This window comes from Mycteria americana, chromosome 8 (genome assembly GCF_035582795.1).
Source record: "Mycteria americana isolate JAX WOST 10 ecotype Jacksonville Zoo and Gardens chromosome 8, USCA_MyAme_1.0, whole genome shotgun sequence".
Taxonomy (NCBI): Eukaryota; Metazoa; Chordata; class Aves; order Ciconiiformes; family Ciconiidae; genus Mycteria; species Mycteria americana.
Genome location: NC_134372.1, coordinates 32,310,270 through 32,337,557, shown reverse-complemented (window position 1 = coordinate 32,337,557; position 27,288 = coordinate 32,310,270). Strand labels below are relative to the sequence as shown.

The following is a 27,288-nucleotide window of genomic DNA, read 5'->3' as shown; positions in this document are numbered from 1 at the left end:
TGTTCACACACAGTCTCGCATTGCACTGTACCTTAACGGCCATGTTTATCTTCCTGAATCCACCAGTATTAAACCCTTAACCATTTGCCAACTGCCTTAGGGAACCGAATAATAGCATATCATTGTTTGCTGTGTAACACTGACAACACATGTCATCGTTCATACAGAATACGCCTGCACGTGATACAGAACATTGGCAAATGCTTGGTCAGGCGACGATACCAAGAAATCCTACAGAACTTCTGAGAGGTCAATTAAAACTGACAGATGACGCAAATCTACATTACAATGCTTTCACAGACAATATTAGGCAACAGAAACACACAAAGAACCGGACCTACCATATGCAATCCATTGCTGTGGATGACGCCATCTTGCTCCACGAGATTTCGGGATATTGTAATAGAAGGAAGATCCAAGCTCTGGGGGGGAAACTGAGGTGTAAATTCATTCCCTTGTGCAGGCAGCTGGTCACCAAGGCCCTGAAAGGGCAGCAGTATATCTGCCATCCCCAGCGCAGGGTCTGACTCAGGCGGGGGGGTAATGGGTGGGATTTCGAACTCCTCATCCCCAAGGCTCGGCGTATGGAACGTCTGCTAGAAAAGGACAGGACAAGGCAAACCACGTTAGGGCACGCCGCTCTCAGCAACCACCTCCGGACCTGCAGTCCAAATCTTGTTTTGCTCTCACATGCAAACTCTATACGCAAGGAAATTTTTAAGTTTCGGATACTGAAGGGGTTTGTGGATCATTCTGATTAAAGATTTAAGTCTCATTATCATATGGCTTTAATGGAGTATCAGTATTAACAGTTTTTTAATGCGTACTTAATTAGCAACATCTGTCTTTGTTGTTAGTCTGAATATCAGCTACATTGGATTTGGCTGTATAACAAATTGCCACTTTATTGATATGTTGGTAAAATAGCACAAACAGCTTACATTACTCTCATGCTTCATAAAATACTGACAATTTTGTAGCACATACACAACGTTAATTCAGCACTGACCATTTCGCATCTTTTGTTTCCTTTTTATCCACTAATATACATGAAATATTATCCTTCTGGTCTTTATTTCTTTTCTTTTCCATCCCAAAAGTATAATGCACCCTTTTAAACAAGGGTTGTAATTTGGAGGAGAGACACGTATAAAAGAGTGAGGGTGATTACCGCAGCTTCCAGTGCTTTCTGAAGCAAGCCAGCTTTGTCTGAACAGTAGGTTTGTTACGAACTAAACACCTGTTAAGATGCCTTGAGCAAAACATTACTGCCAGTTATCTTCAGGGTTTGTGCGTGTTTGTACGTGCGCATGTGTCTGTCAAAGATAATCTTTATTCAAGTAGAGTCTGTTGCTGACTTTTATTTGGGAAACAAATGAGCTATGCTTATTCAAATTTCTTGCAAGTTAAATGAACTTTCATATATTATTTCAGGTCCACTGCTACTTAATAATAGAAATTCAGTGCTTGAAATTAGGCCATTTTAAATGTACCCAAATCAGGACCATCTTGATCAAATTGGGCAGTTGGCAATCCTAAAATAGGCACTCTTGTCTTGTTCTGGACATGCAAGGCTGCTCTGGGAATTGTTTGTTTGCATTAGTTCAGGATTCGAGTTGGGGGGGGAACTGTTTTACGTATTATTTACATTGTTTGCAGGAGTGACTTAATGCCAGTTAATTTAAAAATGATATGTTCAGTGAAAGATCTCATTAACTGCTGCAAATTGTCATCCTTCAAACTGTTAATGATGATATAAATTAATAACCGCTTGAGAGAAGATGGAAACTGAAACACAAGGAGAACCTTTGCTTGCATATAGAACCTGTCAGCTGTCATTATTGGTCTCACACCAGAAATGATGAGGTCCCAGATTGCTGCAGTCTGCAGTACCGTCAGAGTCTGCTGAGACTCTACCCATCTCGCTCGAACCGCAAGACTGTAACTTAATTCTGGATGTGAACGCTGGGCCTGGATTAAGGAGACTTTTGACTTCCCCGCTGCTATATTACAAAAGGTGTGCATTTTTCTTTCTGTGGACCCCAGAGTCACAAACACAAAGGATGGATTGGCCAGGAGAAGTGGTTGGCTAATGAACATAACCCTATGGCTGCATTTGCAGTTATTTTGGCACTAATGTGGTCTAGTAACAGATGCAACTGTAATTTGTGACTCATTTGCTACCCCATTACTGCTTAATGAAATCTAACATATCACATTAACAATACGGATAAACACTCATTCTTGATATGTGGCATTTGGCTGTTTTCATTACCACTGTAATTAACACTTGAAATATTATTTCAATAAATATTTAAGGTGCTTTAAAATGGGTCGTGGTAATCATGACATAGAGACAGAAAACATAAAGCAAATGTGTGGCTTCTAAGCCTGAATGTGCTCTAGGATTACACTCTTAAGGCATTATTTACAGGAATAAAATGGGCTTCTAGCTCAGCAGTGCTCAGGCCCAAAATCATAGCGAGAAAGCTACATTCATGTTAATGTAGAAACACTATAATTAAATACATTGTAATGCAGTAATTGCAAAGTTAGGTTCACGCTTTAATGCGAACACTAACACTTAATCATATTTTTATTCCTTGTTCAAGCACAAGGGTTCAGTGAAATCAGTATTATTATAGTACGTTTGAACCTCTCTTTACTTGACATATTTATGACATAGTAGTAATTATAAGAACTGGATCTTTTTTCCCCATCTAACAGAATAACTCTAGGACAGCTGTATAAATATATAACACAGCCGGATAATAATACAATATTTCACTTAGAAAAGTAGCATTCATCTTATTACTTATAGTTTACTACAAATGGGAGAGTAAATTGATGAATACCTCAACATTTTTTAAATGTGAATTTAATTCTCACAATATAACTTGTCCAAATATGTACATATCTTTTTTTAAAAACATATAACGGACCTAAGATTGAGGATAAAATAGATGTATTCTAGGAAGAAAGCCAGCCCCTCAGTGAAGTAGTCTTAAATCCAAATCACTGGGCTATTCAGTCTGCAAAAAGAGCCTGAATAGTATGCAATTTGGGATTGCAGAAAGGTGCTGTTATGACCAAAAGATGGTATAACATTTGCGGGATTTATCCTACCAATCACATTTTTTAAAGTTATTAACTTTTCAAATATTTATATCTTACACATTTTTAAAAAAACTGTGTGCATGGTTAAATGCCATCTGTACTGAAATGTTCAAAACATTTGTTCCTTTTGATAAAAATGCAAATCTGGAGAACTGTTGTATCAACATATAACAGCCAATGTCTGACACGGTGAATTATCACAGCTGGAATTAAATTGTCTCTGAACAGCTGCTGGCAGCAGAGCTTTCATCAATGTTTGATTCAAATGTAGGAAAGAAATTCTACAGAAAGAAACATCATGTTGTCATTACAGATGGGGTTTGTGTTCATTATCACAAATAACACGGGAGCTAGTGCCAAACAATATTCCCTTATCTAAGCAGTCTTGCTGGGTAAAAAGAGATGGTCACCATTGTATAAATGATTCATAAAATATGACTCTTAATTCTAACCTTCATATTTATTGTTACACCTTTCTGCTTATTTTCTGTGAGATCCCTTTTTAAAAAGTGCACAAGAATACCTGTGACTGAATCACCACTTACAACCTGTAAAAGCAAGGCTGCCCAGTTTTCTAGCCTTTCCTCATGTTGGAAATATCATTTATGGCATGCACCCTATATAAATACTTCGTTCTTGTTCTCCATATTGCTATGCACATTACTAGACAGTGCATCTTGCACTCTCCGTCCTTCCCTTTGGAATAAGAGCTGTTGGTTTTTACTGATGAGCAAAAGGTGTTTCTGTCTGGAGCTGGGGTCAGTATTAACATGTTGATAGTCTCTTAACTGGCTGTAAGGCCGCACCACTGTAACAAATATATGGAGACTGTAGTGGCCATACCTTTCTCTTGTTTCCGTTCTCAAAGGCAGTGGTCAAATACATCACCTCCAGAGCCCAGCCAGCCTCCACCAGCCTGACCCCGGGGTTTGTTCTTGATCCTGGTCAGAAGTTTCCTTCGTGCAGCACATACGTTTCAGGCAACAAAGTTGGTTTTGGTTTTCTAACTTATATGAGTATTAAGAACCCAAATTAAAACGTTTGTATCTATAACAGAAATTAGCCATTAGCTAGTAGTGACTATTACCAAGCTTGCTTTCAAAGTGTACACCTACTGTGCTTTTCATTTGTTTCCTTCTGTTTATAATTTTTTTCATACATAAAGCAGATTTGTTTCTATTGACATGCTACGTAAGTTACAGCCTTATGGACAGCTAAATTGACTAGTAATAGAGAGCTGTCAGGTTATTTTCTTTCTCATTAAGGTCTTTATTTTGTGCTCTATAAAACACACAGAAATTCGGCACTTCACTCTTCATCCATTCAAAGTCTGTTAAATTATCACAGCAAACAGCAGAATATGAGCATAGATAAAAAAGAAAAACATCTACCTCATTTGCAGCAAGAAATGCATTATTTGCTTCTGCCATGTTCATGTAGTTGTTATTGTTTCCAAACTGGAAGAAAAATAAATATTTGGATTTTAATGCATGCCACGATAAACTTTGCTTTACCCCATCACTGGCATAGAAAAAGTTGAAAAAAAACCCAACAAAAACAAAACAACAAGCAGATAAGATGTAATTTTGCAGATATTCTTTGAAGTCAGAACTAGATTGCATTCAACATTATTATTATTATTACATACTTTGCATCCCCAGGTCTGTACATCGAAGATATCCGAGTGTATCTCTTCAACTTTCTTTGTCCATGTAGTAATGCCACCCCACAGACCTAGAGGTGACTTTGGAAATTAAGTGTCCATTAGAAAGAGACTATTCTCCAGAAAAGACATTTCAACTCTACTACATCCTTCCTGACACACATTATAATATTTCTGCAGATGATCCTGATCCGGACGATTGCTGCAGCTAGAAGTAGCTGCCGTATTACTATTCCAAGTAGACCTGGTTTTAAAGAGATGAAGGTCAATAAGGGGAAGAATGAGAATCTGCAGCGTTCTTCTTAAAGTCCCATTCTTTCCTCAAAATTAAAAAGCCAAACAATCCCCCTTTGTCTATCCTTCATTCCAGTTGAGCTCCCACACCCCCAGCGAACATTAACATCAGAAGATTTTGCAAATCAGAGAAACTGTATCACACTGAGACCTTGAGATCTACCCAAGGTAGAGCGGGCCAAGTGCCCACTTTGCTCCCACTGAGGTGCAACTCCTCTCACACATGAGCGATCTGAAAGGATCCTCTAGGATGCCATAGAGTCATTTCCTCCAAATTCTGCAGTATGAACATTTGTTGAAGAAGATAAGTACTTTTTGTTTTACAGACTGAGCATAGAAAAGAAAGATATTATCAGCATTTGCTTAATTGGCACTTAGCATGCCTTATTCCCTTAAATGGCACTTCCAAAAAACAGGTAGTCTGGTAACTATTTCTGCACGTGTTCCTGGAGCAGGCAGGCGTCTAGAGTCTTTGCTTCAAGGAACAGATACCACGCATGTCATGCAGCTACCACTAAAACACTAAATCACAGGCTTTCCCATTTTCACATTTCTATTATCAGGCACAATGCACACTGCAAAGTTAGAGTATCGAATGAGGGAAAAGTCCCTGTGCTGTCCCTACAATGCGCTGCCACATCACTGCTGCTAAAGCCACACTAAGCATTCTTCCTTTAACTACCATTTTTGAGTTCTGTAAAGCAAATTTTTTCAGGAAGGCTTTGTTTTATCCTGCCAGATCTTCATGGACCTGCCCCCCCCAACCACAACAGCAACCACCACCACCACCGGCATAAGCTCTGCAACAAGTGCATGAGGATGGGTAACCGTGTGCTTGCACAGATTTTTTCTTTCCAAGCAAGAAACTCTGTTGTGCTTTCAGAGCAGCTGGGCCTGTCCTGAAAGGAAAATGACTTTGCTCCAGGTCAATTTGCTACTGCAGTACTTGGTGCCTGACTGCTTTTAGCAGGGATGTGTTTCAGACCCTGACTCCCTCTAGTTCCTCCAGCATCCTAGAGCAGTGGAGGGGCCACAGTGACCCTCTCAAGAAAGGCTCTTTCCCTGAAAACTCCAAAGTCTATTTCTGAAAATAAGACCAAAAGTTAAAAGGAGGAAGAAAAAAGAAGAGGAGGAAACTATAGTGACAGAGGATGAGAAAAGGAAGATGGACACAAAGAATTGGAGCCTCGTGTACCTGATTAATTGTCTGATTGACAAAACAGGACGTCAACAAAATCAGAAGAGAATCATGGGGAGGAGGGAATATGAGATGAGATTCCTCATTCTGAAGTATGAAATTCCATTTGTGTACGTAACATGCTGAATCTTTCAACCTATAACACATGTTAAGCAACAGAGGCCTTAACACAATATGTAGGCTGCCTCATAGCTATTAAAACTCTGTTATCCCCAGCTATGCAGATACTCAAGTAATGTCACCCATTTTTTAAAAGCCCAGATGTCACCCATTTTTGGAGATTAAAAAATTTAAATAAAATTGCACATTCAAATTACTGTTTTGGCACATAAGGATGTGTGTGTGGATTTGTTGCACAAAGACATAGTACACAGCTCAACAGTGAGATCAACAGGATAGATTTTTTTCACATCAGTTAGTGGCAAACTAAGAAGGTTTTACATGAAAAACTCAAATGGCTCCAATAGAGCTGTTCTTTCTACAGTAACAAAAAAAAAAAAAAAAAAGAAAAATGAAATCAGGTTTTCAAATTATACCTAAGTGCAAAGGTACAATAGCCAAGTATAGCTCTAAGATGGATAAATAAGTGGGAACAAACCCTATCCTATTTTAATGAGCTTAGCATCCTAGGGGCTCCAGTGCCTCAAAATGGAAATGTAGCTGATTTTTACCTTGAAGATTAAAATTCTACATTGTTTTGATCTACATGTATTCCTCACACCACAGCTACTGCTGTTCTGATTGCCAAGTGGTTTTCTTCCTTTTTGTTTTATTGAAGTAAAACAAAGGGGAAAGTGACAACAAAATTTTCCATTTTATAAAGACTGTGGAAGCAAATGATGTAACGAGGAATGTCAAAACTAAAAGTTAGTATGCTTAGATTCATTCTGTTCTTGGGCTACAATATTTAAGATCCTATTGTGTATGACTCAGGAACTGACGTAAGAACTTGGCATATTTAGGCTTTTGTTAGTATGGATCATAACTAATATTATTTAAATTTATTTTTTGTCTCTGAATTAGAAATCCATTGAAGGCACACAACAATTATCAGTGAGTACTTCTAAGATTAAACTTCCTTATTATCTAATGGTACCTATAACAACAAAGGAAAATAAAATGGTTATTATCTTAAGGACCTAAACAATTCAAAAAACAAATTAAGCTTAGAGTGAAATAAGAACTGGGTTAGAAATCCTCTTCTGAACAGTTAGTCTGCGAATGTAATTACTGAAGAAACTACAGCTAATCAGCTGTGAATTGTATCCATTAATTAGTATTTGCCCTGGAGAAATGAGAAAAATCAGTAACAATGTTAACACTGCAATGCACTGATGAGTACTGAAACACAGGGCCCTCAGCATTTAGTCAAGCAGGTGGCTCCAATGGTCCAAGTAATTTAAAAAGCTCTCACCTGAAGTGCAGAGCTGGAATTACAAAGCACTTCTTGCATATCTTTGTATCTATATAAGGCTATAATTAATGGCTTTTAATTTAGAAACACTTTGTGATCAGCTGGGAACAGTTATAAATCATTCTAAATAGAACAAGGGGTTCTTGTCTATTTTAGTAAAATAATTTGGGAAAGATGTTTTTTGTGAAATGACTCTTGATGCAGTCAACATTTTTCTCCATTTATTTTCTAAAGGGCCCCTTGCTCAGACCCCTCATAAACGTCTCGGAGCATTCCTATAGCGGACAGCAGGCACTCAAATTAAAGGCAAGATCCAGTAATTTGGTCTGCCCAGGTACACTCCTGTGGGGTCCCACCTGTTGGATCTCCCTAGGACAGAAAGAGAGTAAGATGCAGCACCTAGTCCAGCTATCTTTCTGTTCTGTGCTGCCATCGGGACGCTTTGCAGATTGCTTAGCCATAGCAATTAGCAAGGTTTTGCATCGACTTTTGCATCTAAAGATCTCAGAGCACCCTCGCTCTGTAACTACGAAAGAATCAAATCTTTTCAGCTTCCTTTGGCAACACATACCATTGCATTACAGACTACTATTTGCTTCCTTTGATTTCAGGAGTTCAAACTCCGTCTTAAGTTTTGATACACACATTAAGCATGAGGACCACAACTTACTGCCACAGCAAACCAACGGAAACCACGCACATACGCTGATTTCATGAAATGGATTGCAAACAAACAAAACCTCTTCTGAACTTGTTGTGAATCACAGCTTTCATTCTTCCTGCAAATCATTGCATTAAAACTATGACAGTTCAGTCCTCTACTCTTTTATGTTGCAAGGGCACTTGAATCTTGGCCCTACTGAAATCCGTAAGAACCGACATGAAGACTGTAATGAGAGACTGGATGTTTTCTTACTAATACCTTGTATAAAGAATGTCAAGAAAATGGATTATTTCCAAAATAGCTTGTTGAAGCTCTTCTCTTAGCTTTGACTACCAAACCTGCAGCCCAACATCTAGCCTTATTCCTCCTTTCTAGGAAGAGTGTATATTTGCAAAGCTAAGGGAAAATTCATGCCCTCTGTTCCTTCCCCAATGCATGCCCTAATGAAGACCAAACCAATTCCTGCCCAGGACTGGGGAGATAAAAACTGTATCACTGCCCCACTCCTCCAAACTGCACGTTTTCATAGACGAACCTCCTAGGCCAGACCTTACGGTACCTGTTTGCGATTCCAGGGGTTAGCCACTTTGCATCAGCACAGCACAATGCTGCTTGGGTTTTCAAGCTACCCTTTGCACTCACCAGAGCTTAAACATTGGTTGGTTATGAAAGCTGAGACTAATGAACGGTTGTTTTAAGAAAGAGCTCTGATATGACGAATGTCACAGAAAACCTTTGCCGTTCAGGATAAAAATCAGTGATTAAATGTCCACAGCGTCTGAATTCCTACTGAGAAAATTTTCAGAAAATATCATAAGGTTAAATAGTGGCTACTGTCTGGGCTCCTTCTTTTGCAACTGTGATGAGTCAAAAGCCACAGCAAGAAATAAAACAAGCAAAAGAGAAGGTTACACCACAAAACCATAATATTAAAAAAAGCATAAATTGTAAAGCAAATAATTAATTTTGAAGGTGTTATGGACACACAGAATAACATTTTGAACCTATAAAAGTTAATGGGAATTTTGCTACTGATTCTAATGGATAAATTATTTTACTTACAACATTCAGTCATTAGTATTTATTACAACTTTCTACATTTCTGTCTTTAAGTCAACTCAATTGTGGTGCAACTCTAATCTGAAAAACATTAGAAGTCACACCCACTATTCATTTCCCAAAAAGTGCAAATACAGAAATACATAAGTCACTTAAAACCAGACATAGAGGAGCCCAGACCTTTATCTGAGCATTTCAATGGAGCAAAAAGGATTTTTTAAAATACTAGTATTTTTATGCTCAAAAGTAAAATTAGATTCATCAGGAAAATACACTAGTTTTTCTAAATAATTCTTTTTATAATATTGCTGCTTAATTTAATAGTGCAACCACAAGGAAGAAGAAACCATTGGAAGGGTTATTATTCCAGCGGAGAATACCACCAAAAACATGGAATGTGAATAAATGTCCCAAATGAAAAATTCAAACAAAATATATCCAGAACAGGAATGAAACACATTTTATCATCTTCTCATAACTGGATTAGTTACATTTTGCTTAAAATGAATGATTGCAATTCTGTACTCAAAGACTACGTACCATATATCTGAGAATAAATAAAAAATTAAATAGTGTTATTACAGAATCCACTCCCCCCCCTTTTTTTTTAATTAAAGAAAGCCCTATCCCAACCCTTACTGCAAAACAGAATTCAGACTTAGCTATCATGACACTAACAGTCTTTCAAAATTATTAGTTAATACACATTTAAAGTTTCTCGGGACAGTATCTCCAGACAAAATTCTCACTGGCTTGATGTTGAACTACTGCCTGCAGAGCTAGCTCTGAGCTAGTTCAGTCACAGCACTACGTATCTGCTTGCATATGTATTTTAGATAGTTACCTATCCAAATTCTATCATTTCTGATGCCAATTTATTGCTTATGGAAAATGGCAGCCTCAACAGATCACACTTCCAGTATTTCTGCAATAAAATTAGAAGCCATATTTTTTAAAATATGGCCATTAATAAAATTATTCTTTTATGGTGTGAGCATGCTCATATTTTTTATATAGAATAATATCTACTTGCACAAATATATATCATGGCAAGGATCTCAGTTCTATCTTCATATTTGGCAAATTAATTCCTTTGAGGTTACGCTATCCTTATGAGTAAAAAGAAAGATAACGATCCCAAAAGATGTAATTACAGACCAAAACTAAATTACTTTGCAGGTCTAAGTACTGTATCTTAATAATTTCACCGGAGAACATCTTCACTGCATTTGGGCAGATTTGATTTTGCTGCCTGACCAATAATTACAGCTCTGGCAAATACAATGTCTGATAAGGACATCAATTAAGAATGAGCATTGTGTTATTTAAAAAAGAAAAAATTCATCATGTTCACAGCCTGTCTGATTGAATGAAATGCCAAATTAAATTAATGGAGATTGCTAAGTCTAGCTGGCTGGTGGGGAACCATGCAGAAAGTGGGACAGCATAGACAATAAACTGTCTGTAATTAAAAGATGAGAAGCTGGACTAATGCTACTTCAGCCTGATTACTCCAAACAAAACAATATACACTAAAATTATTCTGGCAACAGTAGAAGGAGTAAGAGGAGGGTCGGGAGAGGGAGCTTTTTTTTTTTTTTTTTTTTTTTAATAGTATCAACTAACCCCATCTATGAACAGCAGTGTCCTCACCAGATGTTATTAAACTGAATATTGTTTTTTTCTCATCAGGAAACAAAATTTATTTTCTCAATGAACATAAAAATAACAGATGAGAATTCTCCAATCATTTCTGTTCTAGATGGATGTCCAGCTAATCTCTGTAGAGGCTTTACTTTTAAGTATGGTGTGTTCATAGCAGGAGCAGAGTGTTCTTTTCTGGAAGAGCAAGTCCTTCATGGCAGTTTCAATACTTCACAAGCAGCAGGTGGTATTCACATTATTTTATAAAATACAAGTATTCTTTTTATTTTTGCTACTAGAAACACTGAGGCAGATTTTAGTAGCTGGTTCACAGATGCAATACCACTAAAGTTGTTAGGGTTTTATATCGTTACAAGTGAATGAAGCATCTTTTAAAACCTGAATTTTAAAACCTTGTAAATAAAGAAGTAATTTTATCTCAGAATGAATGCAAAAATGCTATCCTCAGATTTTGACACTACATAGCTACCCGTAGAAATTTTTGTACTCCTCTGGCAGGATGCTAACATTTTGGAAGAAATAGCACGCGCTGCCAGATGCAAGAAGTATTATTTACCATAGACAACACGCAGCTATTGGAGGTTAAGGATTGATTCACCGAGTATAAAGGAGATGGAGAATTGGACCAGATGCAGTCAAAAGGCTGTCCATTTGGGTCAGCCTTTGACCAAATGTCAGGAAGCAGATAATATATCCCAGTCACATCAAAGCTCAAACCACTATGTGCGTGTGTGCAGAAGGGTATGGACACATGCACAGAGACAATGCTTTTGTCAGTAAAAGATACAATTTTTGAAGAATTTCATGAAGTACTGGACAACTAGGTAACATGTATTATATATGCCTCATTTATACTTGAGCCTTTCCATTCATATTCTTACAGCAAATTTACGATTGCTGATTATTATAGGATAGTACAATAGAAATCAGCTATCTGAGACAGATTACAGTATTCTTATTTTCAGTAGACAATATCTTCTGGAAGCGGGTTCATTTCCTGCTAGGTTCTGCCTACAAATTTTCTAGAAAAGATCTTCATGTACCTGTGAAAAACCACCCGGGAAGCGTTAGCCCCGGTGACTTCAGCCACCAGAACTTACTACACGACAGTTATTTCTCTCCGTTTCTTCCACATCAGGATTCTCTAACACACCATATCAGGATCCCGCAATAATCAGGAGGAAATGCAGGCCCCGTTGAAAACAAAAGGAGTTCCTATAGGGGATTTCACACCAGAAAGTTCAATTTGCTTAAGAACACATCGCTGATGAGCAACTAGCCACAGCCACAACAGACAGGAGCACAAAATGGTAAAATAAATGTATCTAAGTACCCAGTTTTGCAGTCACATCCCCAATGCTGAATTTTAGGCAAATGAATAATCTCATTAGTGGTTCATTAATTATTGAATCTGTGCATAAGTATCTGTACAACCATACATTTGACAGTCTTTTGATATTTAAAAGCCTTTAATTCAGGGGACCATTTAGATTCCAATTTTTGAGTCTTAAACATCTGCCACACTAATTGTTATATATATGTTTATATATGTATGTCTATGCACGTATATAAGTATACACACATTCTCTACTCTTTGCTTAGAGCCAAAAAAATCTCAGTGGGATAAAATACTTGAGCAAGAACCTAAAGAAAAATAGACATTTATATTTTATTCATATATCCTCAAATCTCCATCAGACACACTGTTTGCAGATAGTACAGATTAAAAGTTTTAGGAAAGCAATTAGAATGAAAACATTTGAAGTTACTTTAAAAGCTTTCAGCCAACAAATAAAAACTTCGACAATAACAATAAAAAGCACTGACTTAATCTCTCAAATTCCAGCCAAACTCTTTAATATGAACTCCTTCAGTGAATTCCATGGCCAAAAGCAGCAACTGAATGATATTTTGCCAAGTGTGATACCGTGCAAGTCTTAGGAACAGTAATGAAAGGAATATTTAATGGTCTCATGTTAGACATTTTCAGATCTCTTAAGGATACAGTCTATAAAAGTTTTTATAAGCAAGAAGTAACTTTGTATGAATATGCACACTGTTAGTATTCTGTTGACTGACAGTTAAGGCAATTCAATATATGCCAGATTTTTAATGCTACTTACTCCATATTTAAATGCATAAATATTAAAAGGTGGTCCAAACTGCAGTCCTGGTCCCAATATTTATACTGAATTAAGGTGTTATAAAATTAGTCTGAATCTTGAAAGTTCTCTCCAAGACAAACATACCAAATATTTTGCTGTCACATGTTCGAAGAGTTTCAATTTACCATTTTGGCTCTTTGTAGCCAAGAATGGATTTTTCATTCTGCCCACATTGATTCTCCATTTTACTACCTTCGAAGGCAAACATGGATTCTGGGTATATCTCTGCATCCACCTACATAAACTAAGACTACTTTTCCTCTGTACAAGGCTAATACAAATATCAAACTTAGACCAACCCACTAAGTTTCACAGAAAAAAGACTTCACAAGATCTACAGATGTTACTTCAAAGAGTTCTGAAGTACATTCACTATCATCACACCCTGTTGTTGTCTGAAGCTTAAAATACGGGAAGAGACCAAATGTTAAGATAAACACATTCAGTAACAAAGCCAAGGAGAGGCCACTGTAGTTTTAAGTGTTTGTTTAAAAATATATGAATATTTAAAGAACATGTTTTCTTGCTTTGCTTTCTAACATACAGATGTTAGAGTGATGAACTATGAAATTATTTTCGTGATCACTCTCATGAGCACGTACTTGTTGCTGGAATAAACCAGATTAGACATAAATGTCATGGAAGGAATATATTGCTAAAATGCAAAAAGAACTTACTTATATGGCTAGGTCTCTTCTTTATATATATTTTTCTACAACTGTGTAGCAATTTGGATTCCACATAAGAAAGGTCTTCTCAAATATGCAATTTCACAGCATCCATCCAATGTATGTATTTTACGAGTTACTTTTCTCAAAACAGCTCAAATTATACATAAGATCTTATTTCTGATGACATCAGAGGACAGATGGCGGTTAAATTATGCTTTTTTCCACAACTGCTCTAAAGAACTGAAGCAAGGGTAAAGCACAATTGCTCCCTTTCCATGGCCCTGTGAGAGGGTGGAAATGTCTCTATTCTCCATGACATTTACCAAATGGAAGAAGATGAACAGCCTCTCAGAATAGCCTCAACACGTACATGTGGTACTGCAAAATAACTTGCAAGAAAGACCCAAACCAAATCTGTGGACCTGATTCTGGGGCTGCCCCTCCAATCTACCTTCCCACGCCCTCCAGGTTGCGACAGGAGCACCGATGCCAGCACCTGGTGACATGACTGGAGGCCGCTAGCTCGTGCCCCGTTCGGGGACAGGAGTCCTCCGGCACACATGGGACCCGAAAGCCAGCGAGGTCCTGAGAGAGAGCAGCACCGTGCCCCCTCCTGCCCTAATGCACCAAGGTCACTATTAAGGGCCCTTCTTTAACTCCCCCTCGGCAGGGGTATAAGACAACTCTACACCTCTATTTGAGTATCCTTTCGCCCCCAACAGTTTATTTTTAACTGCTGTAAGGGATATTTTCATAGTTTTTTTTCAGAGGAAAAAGCATAGAACTCCACCATATGAACATTTCTGTTTCACCTTCCTCTTTGAGGCATTAAGTTCATACAACCAAGGTGTTAATCATGTCTATCCCCCCATTTATTTTATATAAACTCTCTAAGCATTTCTTAATGTAATGACAGCATTTTATTCTTAGAATCCCAAGAAATAGTTTTATATCACTATATTCACGATTACTGTAACATTTTCTCACACGAATTTAAAGCGATGTGATTATACTGCAATTGGGCTGTAAGTAGCTTTTCTTAGAATCTTATATCAAATTTCACTCACTCCAGCAAAAATTGTAAATTCCATTCTAGACTGTGATTCAGCTCTACTACACTAGCAAATTATATCAAGTTTTAAATATAAAATTGATAGAGAAAGGGTGAAGCAGATGTATAATAATCATAATGGAGGATCAGTCAAGACACTTCCAGGCTAAAATCAGTACATGCATAAAATCTTAAATATCTCAACTCTCAGTCATGTTGATACCATGGGTTCCTGCGATTTTTTTCTGAAATTAAATACTTTCCACTCTAGAAATACTAATCATAATCAAATAGAAGGATAGCATTTTTTTTTAAGTCTATATTAACTCTACTTCATTATATGCAAGGCTGTACACAGCAAGCCATCTATTGCAAAGACAGCCTGTAGGATGTAACTCTGCTCTTATTACACACGTATCCGAATGAGAAACAGAGAAAAGCCACCCAGAAATACACCAACTCCAGCGCTAGAGTCAGTGATAGTTACCCTCAACCAAAGCTCTACGCTGCTGCATGCAGTAAGCAATGCCCTTCTATGTGGGAAGAAGAGGAAAGCACAGATGAGGCTCAAGGATATCCTAACCTTGTAAGAACAGGGGTTGTACAAGAAAATGACTGACAGGCACAAGATTTGGGAATTTTCCTCAGGTGAAGACATTTTCTAATTTGGAAAAATTATGTGTGTCAATATAATATAGATTATAAATGCATTTTGGAAACAGGCACATAACACATCGCTTCCTCCTGTTTCTTTATCTTACATCAACCTTAAACCTGGAGCATTTCTCCACTATTTTTAGTTGGGGCTGGATTACAAATCCCACAGCAGGGAGGCCTCTGGAGAGTCTTCAGCAGCAACTAACTTTATTTAAACATGCAAGATTGAATTGGATGCAATGCTCTGCAATAACAGTAGAGGAGAATTAAATTTAAGTGTGGAATAATCCCTCATGCTAGTTTGTATTCCTAATTTATGCCACTGAGACTAATCAGGCTTAATTTATCTATCTTTAGCTTCCCATTGTCTCATTCCAACCTAAAGGCAACATTTTGGGCAGCAGAAACTTTATTTTGTAGGTGAGTAACCTACTTTAATTGCATTTTCATCCATTACTACGGTCTAGCATTTTCTTCACTTAATTGGGTCACTGTATTTCTTCTTGTAAGTGGGCACAGAAATTACTTCTGATATTGATTGCAGCCCCTGAGGTTCTGCCGAGAGTTGAGGACACATAAAGGGTACATGGCAAATTCCATTTATGACAAGTGAAATGAATAAAGTTTCACTCAAAACCTTCACTCCCAGTAATAAAAAAACCCCATGAAAATCCTAATGTTAAAGTACTGAAATCTTATATTAAGCAAACTAATGCCAGTTAAGAAAAATCAGGTTGCTCTGTTTATAATCCTATTTCAAATGCAACCTGACCAATAGCCTCACACTTGCAGGGCTGGAAATGTCTAGCACCGTATGAAAGCCAGACCTCTCAAGTCTTCAGGTGATCTTCAGCACCGATGTTTCAAAATATTAACAACTAATTAGCGTTAGAATTAAGTGCATATTAGAAAGCACACCAGGCATCTCAGTAATGTAATTTCTCCTCATAATTTTCAGATGCCATAGAAAAAACAATGGGTTTTAATATAAGACTAAAAATGGTAATAAAAGCTCTCTTGAATAGTCAAGTACTACCCTTCATGTCTTGATGTAAGCAAGCCTGAGCTTTGATGCATGCAAATTCTTGAGTTTCTTTTCTTGAAGTATAAGAGACACCAGATCCTAGTGGCATTTCTGCTGCCAAGCTGTTCCACAGCTCACAACTCACACTCTGAAAATATTCTCCTAATTTAGTGGACTGAGACAATTCAGTGTCTTATGCTATTCACACCAAAGATGTGCAAGAAGTTGAATACTTCTTAGTTGAATTTAAAAGAATCAGATTTAGCTTTAGTATGAATTCAAACTAGATGTATGAATTAGCTGTAATCTCTTCATGAACTTTCTTTGTCTGAATGTTCAGAAACTATGCAAGATATTCCTAGGAATAGCTGTTAATTACAAGCCAGGTTAATAATTGGAGGTCAAATGGGAAAAGTCACAAGCTTATATTCATGTAGCACTCTGAAGTTTTCCTTATCAGCTGATGGCTTGATGGTGATGCTCTACAGAAACATTTCTTCAGGTGTCTCTGAGACAGTATTTTTGATACAGAAACCATTCTGATGGAACCAAATAATACTTTGTACCATAACCTTGTGCTTCTGGCAGGCAGATGCCTGCTGCAACTACCTGCAAACTACTGGGAGTTCTCTCATTTTTATTTTATATCTTGAACCTTATCATTCCATCCCGCTTTTAGAATAGAAAATTTCCCACAGATCAGAAATCTTTGCATCGTGGAAGTGAGACCTGGACTCAGTGAACTCTCAGAAAATCCTGTATATTTGGGCTTTTTTTTCCAAATACCCAGGGCTAAAGCTGTCTTATTACTATATTATATTTTGGATCACATAATAACTTTAGCCAAGATTTACGACACAGACAGGTTATGTTTGTGTGATATCCAAGTTGCATAAGAGTTGAGAACTACTAATCCCACATCCAGTTTTGGTGAGCAAGTGAAATGATGCAAAACCACGCAAGGGAGCATGAAACACGAAAATTGCTTTATATGTTCACAGTAAGAACAAATCACTAGAAATCCACAAGGCTGGTTGCTTCATTGTCTGCAAAACTGGGAAGACTGCGCTCTACCATAAAATTTCTCAGTCATTTTTTCTACCTGAACTGGGAGACACTGCACACTGTTAGGGTGAACACAACAAAGAAGGCAGGAATAGAGGAATAGCACGTGATGTTCTGGCAGCTCTCTTGCCACCAAAAGAGGAAAATACCAACCAAGGGTGGGGAAATAACTAATTGGTCACAGTAAAGACTAAATGGTATTATAAATCATGACCTTCTCTTCATTTGCGTGAGCATCTAGAATCGTTTCTGATAATATTTTATTGTCCAGTGATTTTTAGACTTAAAAAACTCCAAATCCAAACCAAACCATCCTCAAGATAATGGTTTTGCCTGTCATTGCTTGCCTGATCTGCCCTGGAATTATTACAACAGTTCTCCAGTGAAAGAGATTTCCTTTGCTAATCAAAACAAGGTTGCGCGATGGTATTTTCAAAACGTGTTAAGAACAACATTAAAAATATATATGTATTTTAACAGGAGAACTGAGTTGTCAGATATGATATACATAGTCTGGTTTTGAGAGGAATAAAATGATATATGAGTGCTATAAAATGATATATAAGTGCTGGGTACTAGGAGGCAGAGAAAGGATGGAAGAAAGGCCCATAGAAAGGGATAGCAAGACAATGATTATCAGAGCAGGATAATAAAAATCAGCTTATCAGACAGATAAGGAAAAGATAAACTGGAAACTGGTAAGAGAAAAGGGATGGAAATAAACTTTGAGGAAAGATTAACACATAGCAAAGGAGAGCTATTCAAAATTAAAAGAAAAAATATTTAGAAGTTTGTGATATCTTGTAAAACATGATTTTGAGAGTATCTAGAAGCAATTCAAAGCATACGTATTTACATACACTTTCACATAAATGTCATTTTTTCATATTTTGAGAAAATGGACAGCTTGTAACAGTGAATATGAAATTGAAGTTAATCTCATAATTCCAGACCACTAATAGTTCTAGATAAAAAGGTCTTTTTCCTCTGTCTCCCATAGAATCTTATGTTTTTGCCTTCCCAACAGCATGGAACAGTTGTCCTTGTCCAAGCTCACATACATCCATGGGAAACTCGGGGTAACATGCCATGATGAACCTTCACACATCTCTGTGCAGGACCTTCCTTACCACCACTGAAACCAACAACGGCCGATTACAAGTGACAGAGGAATCTCTCCCAGTGCTATAATCTCACCTTCATCCAACCGTATATACAAACCACCAGTTATAAGAAACACCTCTGCTTCTATGTATATGTATATACCAAAACCCCCGCATCTCTCAAAAAATCAAAATGCAAAGAATAATTTGTGTAAGGGTCATCTAGGAAAACCAGAAATCTGCAGTGGTACTTACCAGGGAGAAAAATGGTGAAGGCTTATTTGCCAACATAAATCAGGCTGTACCATTTGATTCCGACGGTGGTGGTGGTTGTGTGCTATATTCCAGTAACTGGAATATCATCTGTAGCTAAACTAGGTACTATAAAAAAAATAAAAGGGCTATCAATTTTCATGCCAACATATAAATATATCATCTTCTGAGATAAGAAAAAAGTTTCTGCCATGTTGTAATACTTAACCATGCATGTTTGAAAAGGGGATGAGGAGTGAGTGAGAGTGCACATATTGATTACATTCCTTACAGAGATGTATACACTAAATGCTTCATAAACGGAACACTAAATTGAAAGAATACCCAATCTCTGTAAATATGGCAAGTCTCTATAAACCCTTCACCATTCTCAAATGCAAATTCTCTTTCTACTGCGTTCACTCCTCCTACATTTTGCTCTGTAAACATAAATTTGGGGAAAGTCAGGCCCCTTTCTGGTCTCTTCATCCCCTCCTCGGAAGCACAACCCATGCTGCTGGCTCAGTAACCTCTGTCTCCTTCAGAGATACAGAATGGTGTTCAGCTTGTGAATATCACAGCTCTTCAATCTCATTAACGGATTTTTTTATTATCGGAATCTAAAAACGGCAATTTCACACACTCCCCTCACACCAGAAGCTCACGGGTCATCTAAACAGAATTATCAACATTTAGAATGATCATCAACAACAATGAAGGAGATTTACAGCATCTCCAGCTTCCATAAAATGGTTATATGCAGGATTCAATTTCAGCTACCAGCAGCAGTGGGAACCAAACTAAAGGACATTTCAGTGACTCAAAGTCGTGATGTCAGCACTGTCACCTGCAACCACATCATTAAGTGACCTCAAGTTCCAGAAAAGATCTCGTTGTGCATCATGCTTCAAACCTCCACCCACTTCTTTATTTAGTTATTCACGCTACAATTCAGTATCCCTTTGCTTATGCTGATACAACTGTTTTTGAGGTCCCACTGCAAAAATGAAACACTGAACTCGTTAGGATTTGGGGACGTAAATGCAATTAAAGTTTCTTTTTCATCTGGGGCAGGAACGAAGAATGGAAGAAGGAACTCCTTAAGCTAGCTATAATGACAAACCTGACACATTATGAAGCCACACATTTATTTACCAATAGAAATGGTCAAATTTTCAGTAATCATCTTGCTAGCTACAGGGGACTTTTTTTTGAAAAAGTCAGCTTTTACACAGAAACTGAATTATTAGAAAACTGACCTGGAAGGGACATGCTGGACATTTACAAATCTTATTTACTCATTGAAGTATGTCAGATATTCTGTACACAATTCACTCCTGACTAAGGAATAAAATGCACAAGACCTAATGGAAGCAGTGATGATTAAGATTTATATAACCAGTAGATAAATCATGCTTTGCTGTCGTGCACTACCGAGAAGCTTATGGGACAGAAGCAGGATTAGTTCAGGACAAGGGAAATTATACATGTAAGAGTTAAAGCTTAAGAAGAGAGATCTGGCTTACATCAAGTTGACATTTCAGATAAGAGATTGCATTATAACAGGTTATAGTTGCAAAAATAATTTTGATTGGCATATCATTTATACTAACTACTGCTTGGAACCCACCCAGAGTATGCAGCGTACTATAAACTGTTAGGAAATATATCTGTGTATTGTTCAATATTTACGATGTGCTTTATTTTGTAAATATAAGACCTGGCAGAAGAATGTAGCGTATTAAAAATAGTTCTGCTTAAAAAGAATCCCCTTTTCCCTATAAAAAGAAGTATTTCACTAACAGCAGTTTATAATTTTGTTCAAAAATGTTCACAGTGAAGCTAAATAAACTTTCAATGGGAAAAATTTGATTGCTTTGTTCAGCTGCTCAAACAGATTTCTATCGCTACTTATTTGCATATTTCTGAATATTCTCTTTCAGGCCCACACCATTTTTGTTAGCAAAATCAATTTTCTGTTGGACAAGAAGTGAGATTTGGTCTAATGATTTTAAGCTTTTAAATAAACATGAACCAAATGGTGTAAAGAGCTCTCCTTTAAGAAAAGATCCTTGCTGTTTGGAAAGAAAAGAATTCTTTGCATTCACAGATACCAATTGACAGCAACAGATTTTAACATGAAGTGAGAAAAAAATATAGAAGGGCAAAACAAAAAGAGCTGCAACCCAGTTATGTAGCTACAACACGGGCTGATGCTAAGTTTAATTTTTAAGGAACATTGTGTACACGCGTCCATATAAAAAACTGAAGAAACATTAAACTATGATATGAAAGCTTTATTATTGATTTTCCAAAGCTCAAACAATACTCATGTTTATGAAATTGTTTCCTCTGCACCTGAACAGAAGGATTGTTCTAAAATCCCACAGTTCTGCAGAATCCTTAGCAAACACCAACCAAACACAATTTTTTCGAGGTCTGTTCAGCTCTGCTAATAGTTATTGTTTGCACAACTGTAACTAAGTACATTACCAACTAGTTGTTCAATCTATATAAATTTAAGAAACACACATTGCCAAGGAGTGACTCATATATCAGTCTATTATATGCTACAGAGCTGACTGTATTAAACAAATCACTTTCCCTACAGCTGAAGAATAGAAGCTATATACAGAGCAGAGGTTATTGTCTAATTTAAATCTTGGCTCCCTTCCCAGAGCTGTACAAGATTCCAATTTGTGGAAATGTTACTCTCTGCTACTGCCAGAAAGGCTACAGAAAATGGTATTGGGTGCCTTCCAGAAATATGTCTGCAAAATGCCAATCAACAAGTCACTAAAGATTAACAGTATGACTGTACCAAATTAATTTAAATTATAGAAACATATGGCTAGGATGTTTGCACTGCACTTAACACAACACCTGCTTCACAAACAGCTAAGTTTCCTTTCTCAGTATAAAATAATATATGTCAAACACCTTGAACCTGATTCCTATAAATGGGAAAAAAAACCCAGTTAATAAACAGTAACCAGGGGTTACCACTATTAGCTACAAGCCACTGTTTTGTAATGGTTAGATCCCTTATTTATTTCAAATTTTACATCAACCCAGATTAAGTGGTCTTTTCCCATCATAGAAAAAGTAATCAGCGATGACAGAAATAAATAAAAAAAGATGACAGAAACAAACATCTTTATATTCCATTTTAGAAATCCAAAAGTGTAAGTTGATTTTGCTAAAATACTTCCAGTCTTATAACAGTCCTTCAAACACAGTGTTATTGTGTCTTCTCTCTCTCTCTCTCTCTCTGTCAAGCTGACATTCTTAAGCAAAAGCCACCCCTGAAAGGCACTATAGCTCATGAAAAGTTAAAATATTAACAATCACACACCAAAAGTCAAATATTTTATATTTTGGTGATGTGTTTTTTCCATTATTTTTACAAAACTCCTTAATATATATGATCATGTCATCAAATAAAAAAAAAAAATTAAAAAATCAGTGACAGTCTTAGAAATATTTACACATTAGTGTATGCCATACTTCAGCTGAAGAGGAAGGGAGCTGTTTTATGTTTCTCTCCACTGCTTTTCTATTATTGCCTAGCTAATGGAAATACATCAAACAAATGTTCTACAAGAACAATAAATATTAAAGTTGACCTATCCATCTGGAAGAAATGAGAACAATGCTGCTCACTTTTACCCCAAATATGACACTGATAAATGAAGCCGTGAGATTCCATCACACTTTCAGCAACCTGGGCTAAGTGCCCACCACGTGATTCTTGTACCAGCAATTTTCTCCATTCATCTTCATTAGGCAGTCACTTGACCTGCCTCCTAACATCCCTGTCAAATTTGAACCTTCAGGGGGCTTGTTGTACTTTCTAGCAATGTACTCTAAAAGCTCTATTCCCTTTTGGAAAAAAGCTCAGATGAACATAAAAGAATATATGAGCCATTTCTTCTGGAGAGAGAACGACCAGATGCTAGTCATGATTAAGAAGGAGATCACAGCACCGTATGTGTGACAGTAGGAACAGTGGCGATCTTACAGTCCAGAACCAACACCACAGCCTCGCAGAAAGCACAAGCAGGCACAGCAATCACCCTTTCGGCCATCAAAAGACAATTACACATTCAAATGAGAATGTACGTAACCTCTTGCCACAAACGAAACGCCCTCCATTTCCTCCCTCAATCACTGCTTGAAGCAAGCTGGAACAAGCAGCCACAGCATTCTTAACCTAACATAACAAGAGCGCTTCACCACATTAGCAGTTTTACATTACATCCTCATTATTTTCTTTTTCAACAGTGTAATAATAACAGCACTGATTTGATTATTCTGTAATAGTGAAAATTAATACCAATTCAATATGAATTTGCCAGTATAATGAAAAGCTCCTAACAGGATTCTTAGACACCTCCTAGAAAGACTGTTTATAACTTTATGATCACTTAGGGAAATCAGAAAAGCTAAAGGCACCAAAAGGCATTAAGCTTTTGACATTAAAACTATCTCAGACATTCATGCAATTGCAATACCTTCGTTAGGGTAGATCTACAATGTTTATCTGACAAACATCTGATGTATCAACTCTGTTTTTCTATTGCACACAAGCCACTTATCTTTCTTTTTTCAAAGAAGTCTTTAGAATTATAAATATTGTAGACTGTCATGGTAACGTAGCAATTAAAATACACCCACATAGCTTTCTTTTAGGCAGTAAGTTCTTCAACCCTTTTTCATGTTGATCAGGTCTTACATGAGTGGTTCCATACAGCTGCTAAGCACACCAGGGACTTACTCATCCAGGAAAACATTGCTGAATGCAAGTAAAGACTGCAGAATCAAATGGAAAATATGTACGTATGATACAGAGGTAAGATGGATTTCACTGTGATCACCAGAAAACGACCAGAGACTTCTTTTATACAAACCAAATAGAGTCCTTTCATGAACAGATACTTCAGTCACGCTAAGTTGGATTTATAGCACTAAAATTTTTACTTTTCTTTTTAAAAGCATTCAAACAGTATCTGACTTCAAGGGAAAACATAGAACATCTTATTTTCTGTCATTATTTTACAGGGTTCTACAAGTATCAGAAACTATGCTGAAATACTGAAAACATTTCCAAAAGTGTGGACATTAACAGATGTGCAATTTAAAATCAAGACCTGGCATAGGTGTACTTATGGTAGGTACATTAATTTCTTGACTACAGAACACATTACAGGTAGTTAACTAAGGAATCACTGACAAGGTGGTGCGCTTCCCTGCACAACATAAGGAATCACAGAATCGTATAGGTTGGAAAAAACCTTTAAGATCATAGAGTCCAACCGTAAACCTAACACTACCAAGACCACCACTATACCATGTCCCTAAGCACCTCATCCAAACGTCCTTTAAATACCTCCAGGGATGGCGACTCAACCACTTCCCTGGGCAGCCTCTTCCAATGCTTGATAACCCTCTCGGTGAAGAAAAATTTCCTAATATCCAGTCTAAACCTCCCCTGGCACAACTTGAGGCCATTTCCTCTTGTCCTATCACTTGTTACCTGGGAGAAGAGACCGACCCCCACCTCTCTACAACCTCCTTTCAGGTAGTTGTAGAGAGCAATAAGGTCTCCCCTCAGCCTCCTTTTCTCCAGGCTAAACAACCCCAGTTCCCTCAGCTGCTCCTCATAAGACTTCTGCTCCAGACCCTTCACCAGCTTCATTGCCCTTCTCTGGACACGCTCCAGCACCTCAATGTCTCTCTTGTAGTGAGGGGCCCAAAACTGAACACAGCATTCGAGGTGCGGCCTCACCAGTGCCGAGTACAGGGGCACGATCACTTCCCTGCTCCTGCTGGCCACACTATTTTTGATACAAGCCAGGATGCCATTGGCTTTCTCGGCCACCTGGGCACACTGCTGGCTCATATTCAGGTGGCTGTCAACCAACACCCCCAGGTCCTTCTCTGCTGGGCAGCTTTCCAGCCACTCTTCCCCAAGCCTGTAGCATTGCATGGGGTTGCTGTGGCCCAAGTGCAGGACCTTGCACTTAGCCTTGTTGAACCCCATACAATTGGCCTTGGCCCATTGATCCAGCCTGTCCAGACCCCTCTGTAGAGCCTTCCTACCCTCAAGCAGATCAACACTCCCGCACAACAAAGATATTAAACAGGACTGGCCCCAGCACAGAGCCCTGGGGAACACCGCTTGTGACCAGCCTCCAACTGGAGTAAACTCCATTCACCACCACTCTTTGGGCCCAGCCATCCAGCCAGTTCTTTACCCAGCGAAGAGTACACCCGTCCAAGCCATGAGCAGCCAGTTTCTCCAGGAGAATGCTGTGGGAAACCGCGTCAAAGGCTTTACTAAAGTCTAGATAGACAACATCCACAGCCTTTCCCTCATCCATTAGGTGGGTCACCTTGTCATAGAAGGAGATCAGGTTGGTCAAGGAGGTCCTGCCTTTCCTGAACCCATGCTGGCTGGGCTTGATCCCTTGGTTATTCTCTATATGCCGTGTGAATGCTTGTCTATGAGCTGGAATGCTGATCTGAGCTCCTTTTATTCATATGTTCTGACGTCAGCATTAGAGCAATCACACAACAATCCCTGGCAACATTTTCATCAGGGTTTTACAAGACCACGGACAATTCACAAGAAAGCCATCAGTGACATTAGGTTTCACCTGAGCCAATCCAGCATTACGCCGTATTAGTATTATCTGCATTAGTATCTGTGACTGCAAATGCCTTTACCAATACACACTGAGCCTCTCTTTGGAAGGAAAAAAATGGGTTCTCTCTTACTTGCTTGTCTGAGATGCTGAAGATTTCATGCTCTCTGTATTGATTCCAAGTTCAAAGTTTGTCACGTTTCCTTCACTGATGACATAGGCCTTGGCCATTTTCTTTGTGTGAACAGTTCCGTCTCAAGAATGAACAAATGTCTCTGTGATGACAGGGAGATTAAAAAACTTCGCAAGTGGTTTTCATGTGTGGTTCAGTCTACGTCTGCTGCAGACAGTTGATTCTCAACATAAAGCAACTTGGAAAGACTAGCTTGTAGATCCGGTGGTTCTCAAAATCAGCCACATGTCCATTATCTACCAATTCTCTTTGTCTGAGGTGACTTCCTCCAAAGATTAATATCAGTTAATAATGAAACAAACTGCTCTAAATGGAGTCTCCGGTTACAAGATGACAATGACTTTTCAATATTTTACTGAATCCAGTTCCTGAATGAAGCCTGATTCCAACAAGATCAAAAGAATTGTTTTGCCAAGGTTGGGAGCTAGAAAAATCAAAACACTAAACAAGGAAAAAGAGAGGCCTGAGGCAGTTTTCAAGGAACTTGTTGAAAAAAACAAAAGTGATAGAGAGATCTCAGCACAGCCCCAAAGATGATCCTATGTATAGCAAGAGATATAATGTTATGTGAAAATCTAAGAAGGCATGTCAGAGAAACTACCCTTAGGTCTCAGAAGACCTGCTTAAGGAAAAAAAGCAATCATTTAATCTGCTTCCAAGAAGCAGCTCATAATATATAGGGAGAATCCCTCTATGCTAGAGTTAAGAGGGGAAAAAAACCCAAGCAAACAACAGATATTCCAAAAGTGGAGATGAACAAGAAGCGAAGCAGATTTTCACCTCAGCTAGCTGATGTTTGCTGTGGAACATTTCATCAAAAGTGATGACGACGTGTTATGATAATGTCACCTTTACCATCACCATCATCTGTCATGCCAGAATTATTCTATGGCTCTTGATGATGAAGTGGCTCTTCAATTCTTCAAGACTGAGTGACAATGAAGCAACCTGTAAAAGTATTTGCTAAACACCTTCAGAAAAAAAAGAAACAAAAGTATTCGATATTGCTTGAGTTAGGCTATGCATACATTAGTGCAATATTCCAGTTGGAATTAGCCTTTCTCTGAGTCGAAACTTCAGTAAGTTGTTGTACCTTGACAGCAGGCAACTCATCTTAAATTTCATTAACTTTTCTTCTACATTACTTTCGTAACTTTATTCAGAATGACCTTTCAAATGCAGTTCAGCCATGAAGTCTATCATTTATAGTGCAGCATTGTTTGTGTCGAGTCTTTGCAGCAGGGTTATCGCTACAGGGTAATGGATTTGTGTTCTGAGAAGCCATGATTAGAATAGGTTTACCAATAGTGACCTGTGTTCTGCATTATACAGTGAAAAACATATCTAGCAGCATGATTGTTATCAACCGTCAAAAGACACACTGAG

The 27,288-nt window shown here is 37.8% G+C and overlaps 1 protein-coding gene across 5 annotated transcripts in view; it reads right to left on the bottom strand.

Moving 5' to 3' along the window:
* TOX3 (TOX high mobility group box family member 3) overlaps positions 1-27,288 on the bottom strand; it is an 84,367-nt gene that overhangs the window by 21,082 nt on the left and 35,997 nt on the right. For 2 of the 5 annotated variants that reach the window (XM_075510635.1, XM_075510634.1), the window contains exons 2-4: positions 19,066-19,191; positions 4,509-4,574; positions 342-596 (exon numbers count right to left, since the gene is read on the bottom strand). In XM_075510635.1, the coding sequence (XP_075366750.1) occupies positions 342-596; positions 4,509-4,574; positions 19,066-19,101 (357 nt within the window). In that variant the 5' untranslated portion in view covers positions 19,102-19,191. The remainder of the gene's footprint in view (positions 1-341; positions 597-4,508; positions 4,575-19,065; positions 19,192-27,288) is intronic. The other 3 variants (XM_075510636.1, XM_075510633.1, XM_075510632.1) reach the window with 3 other exon arrangements.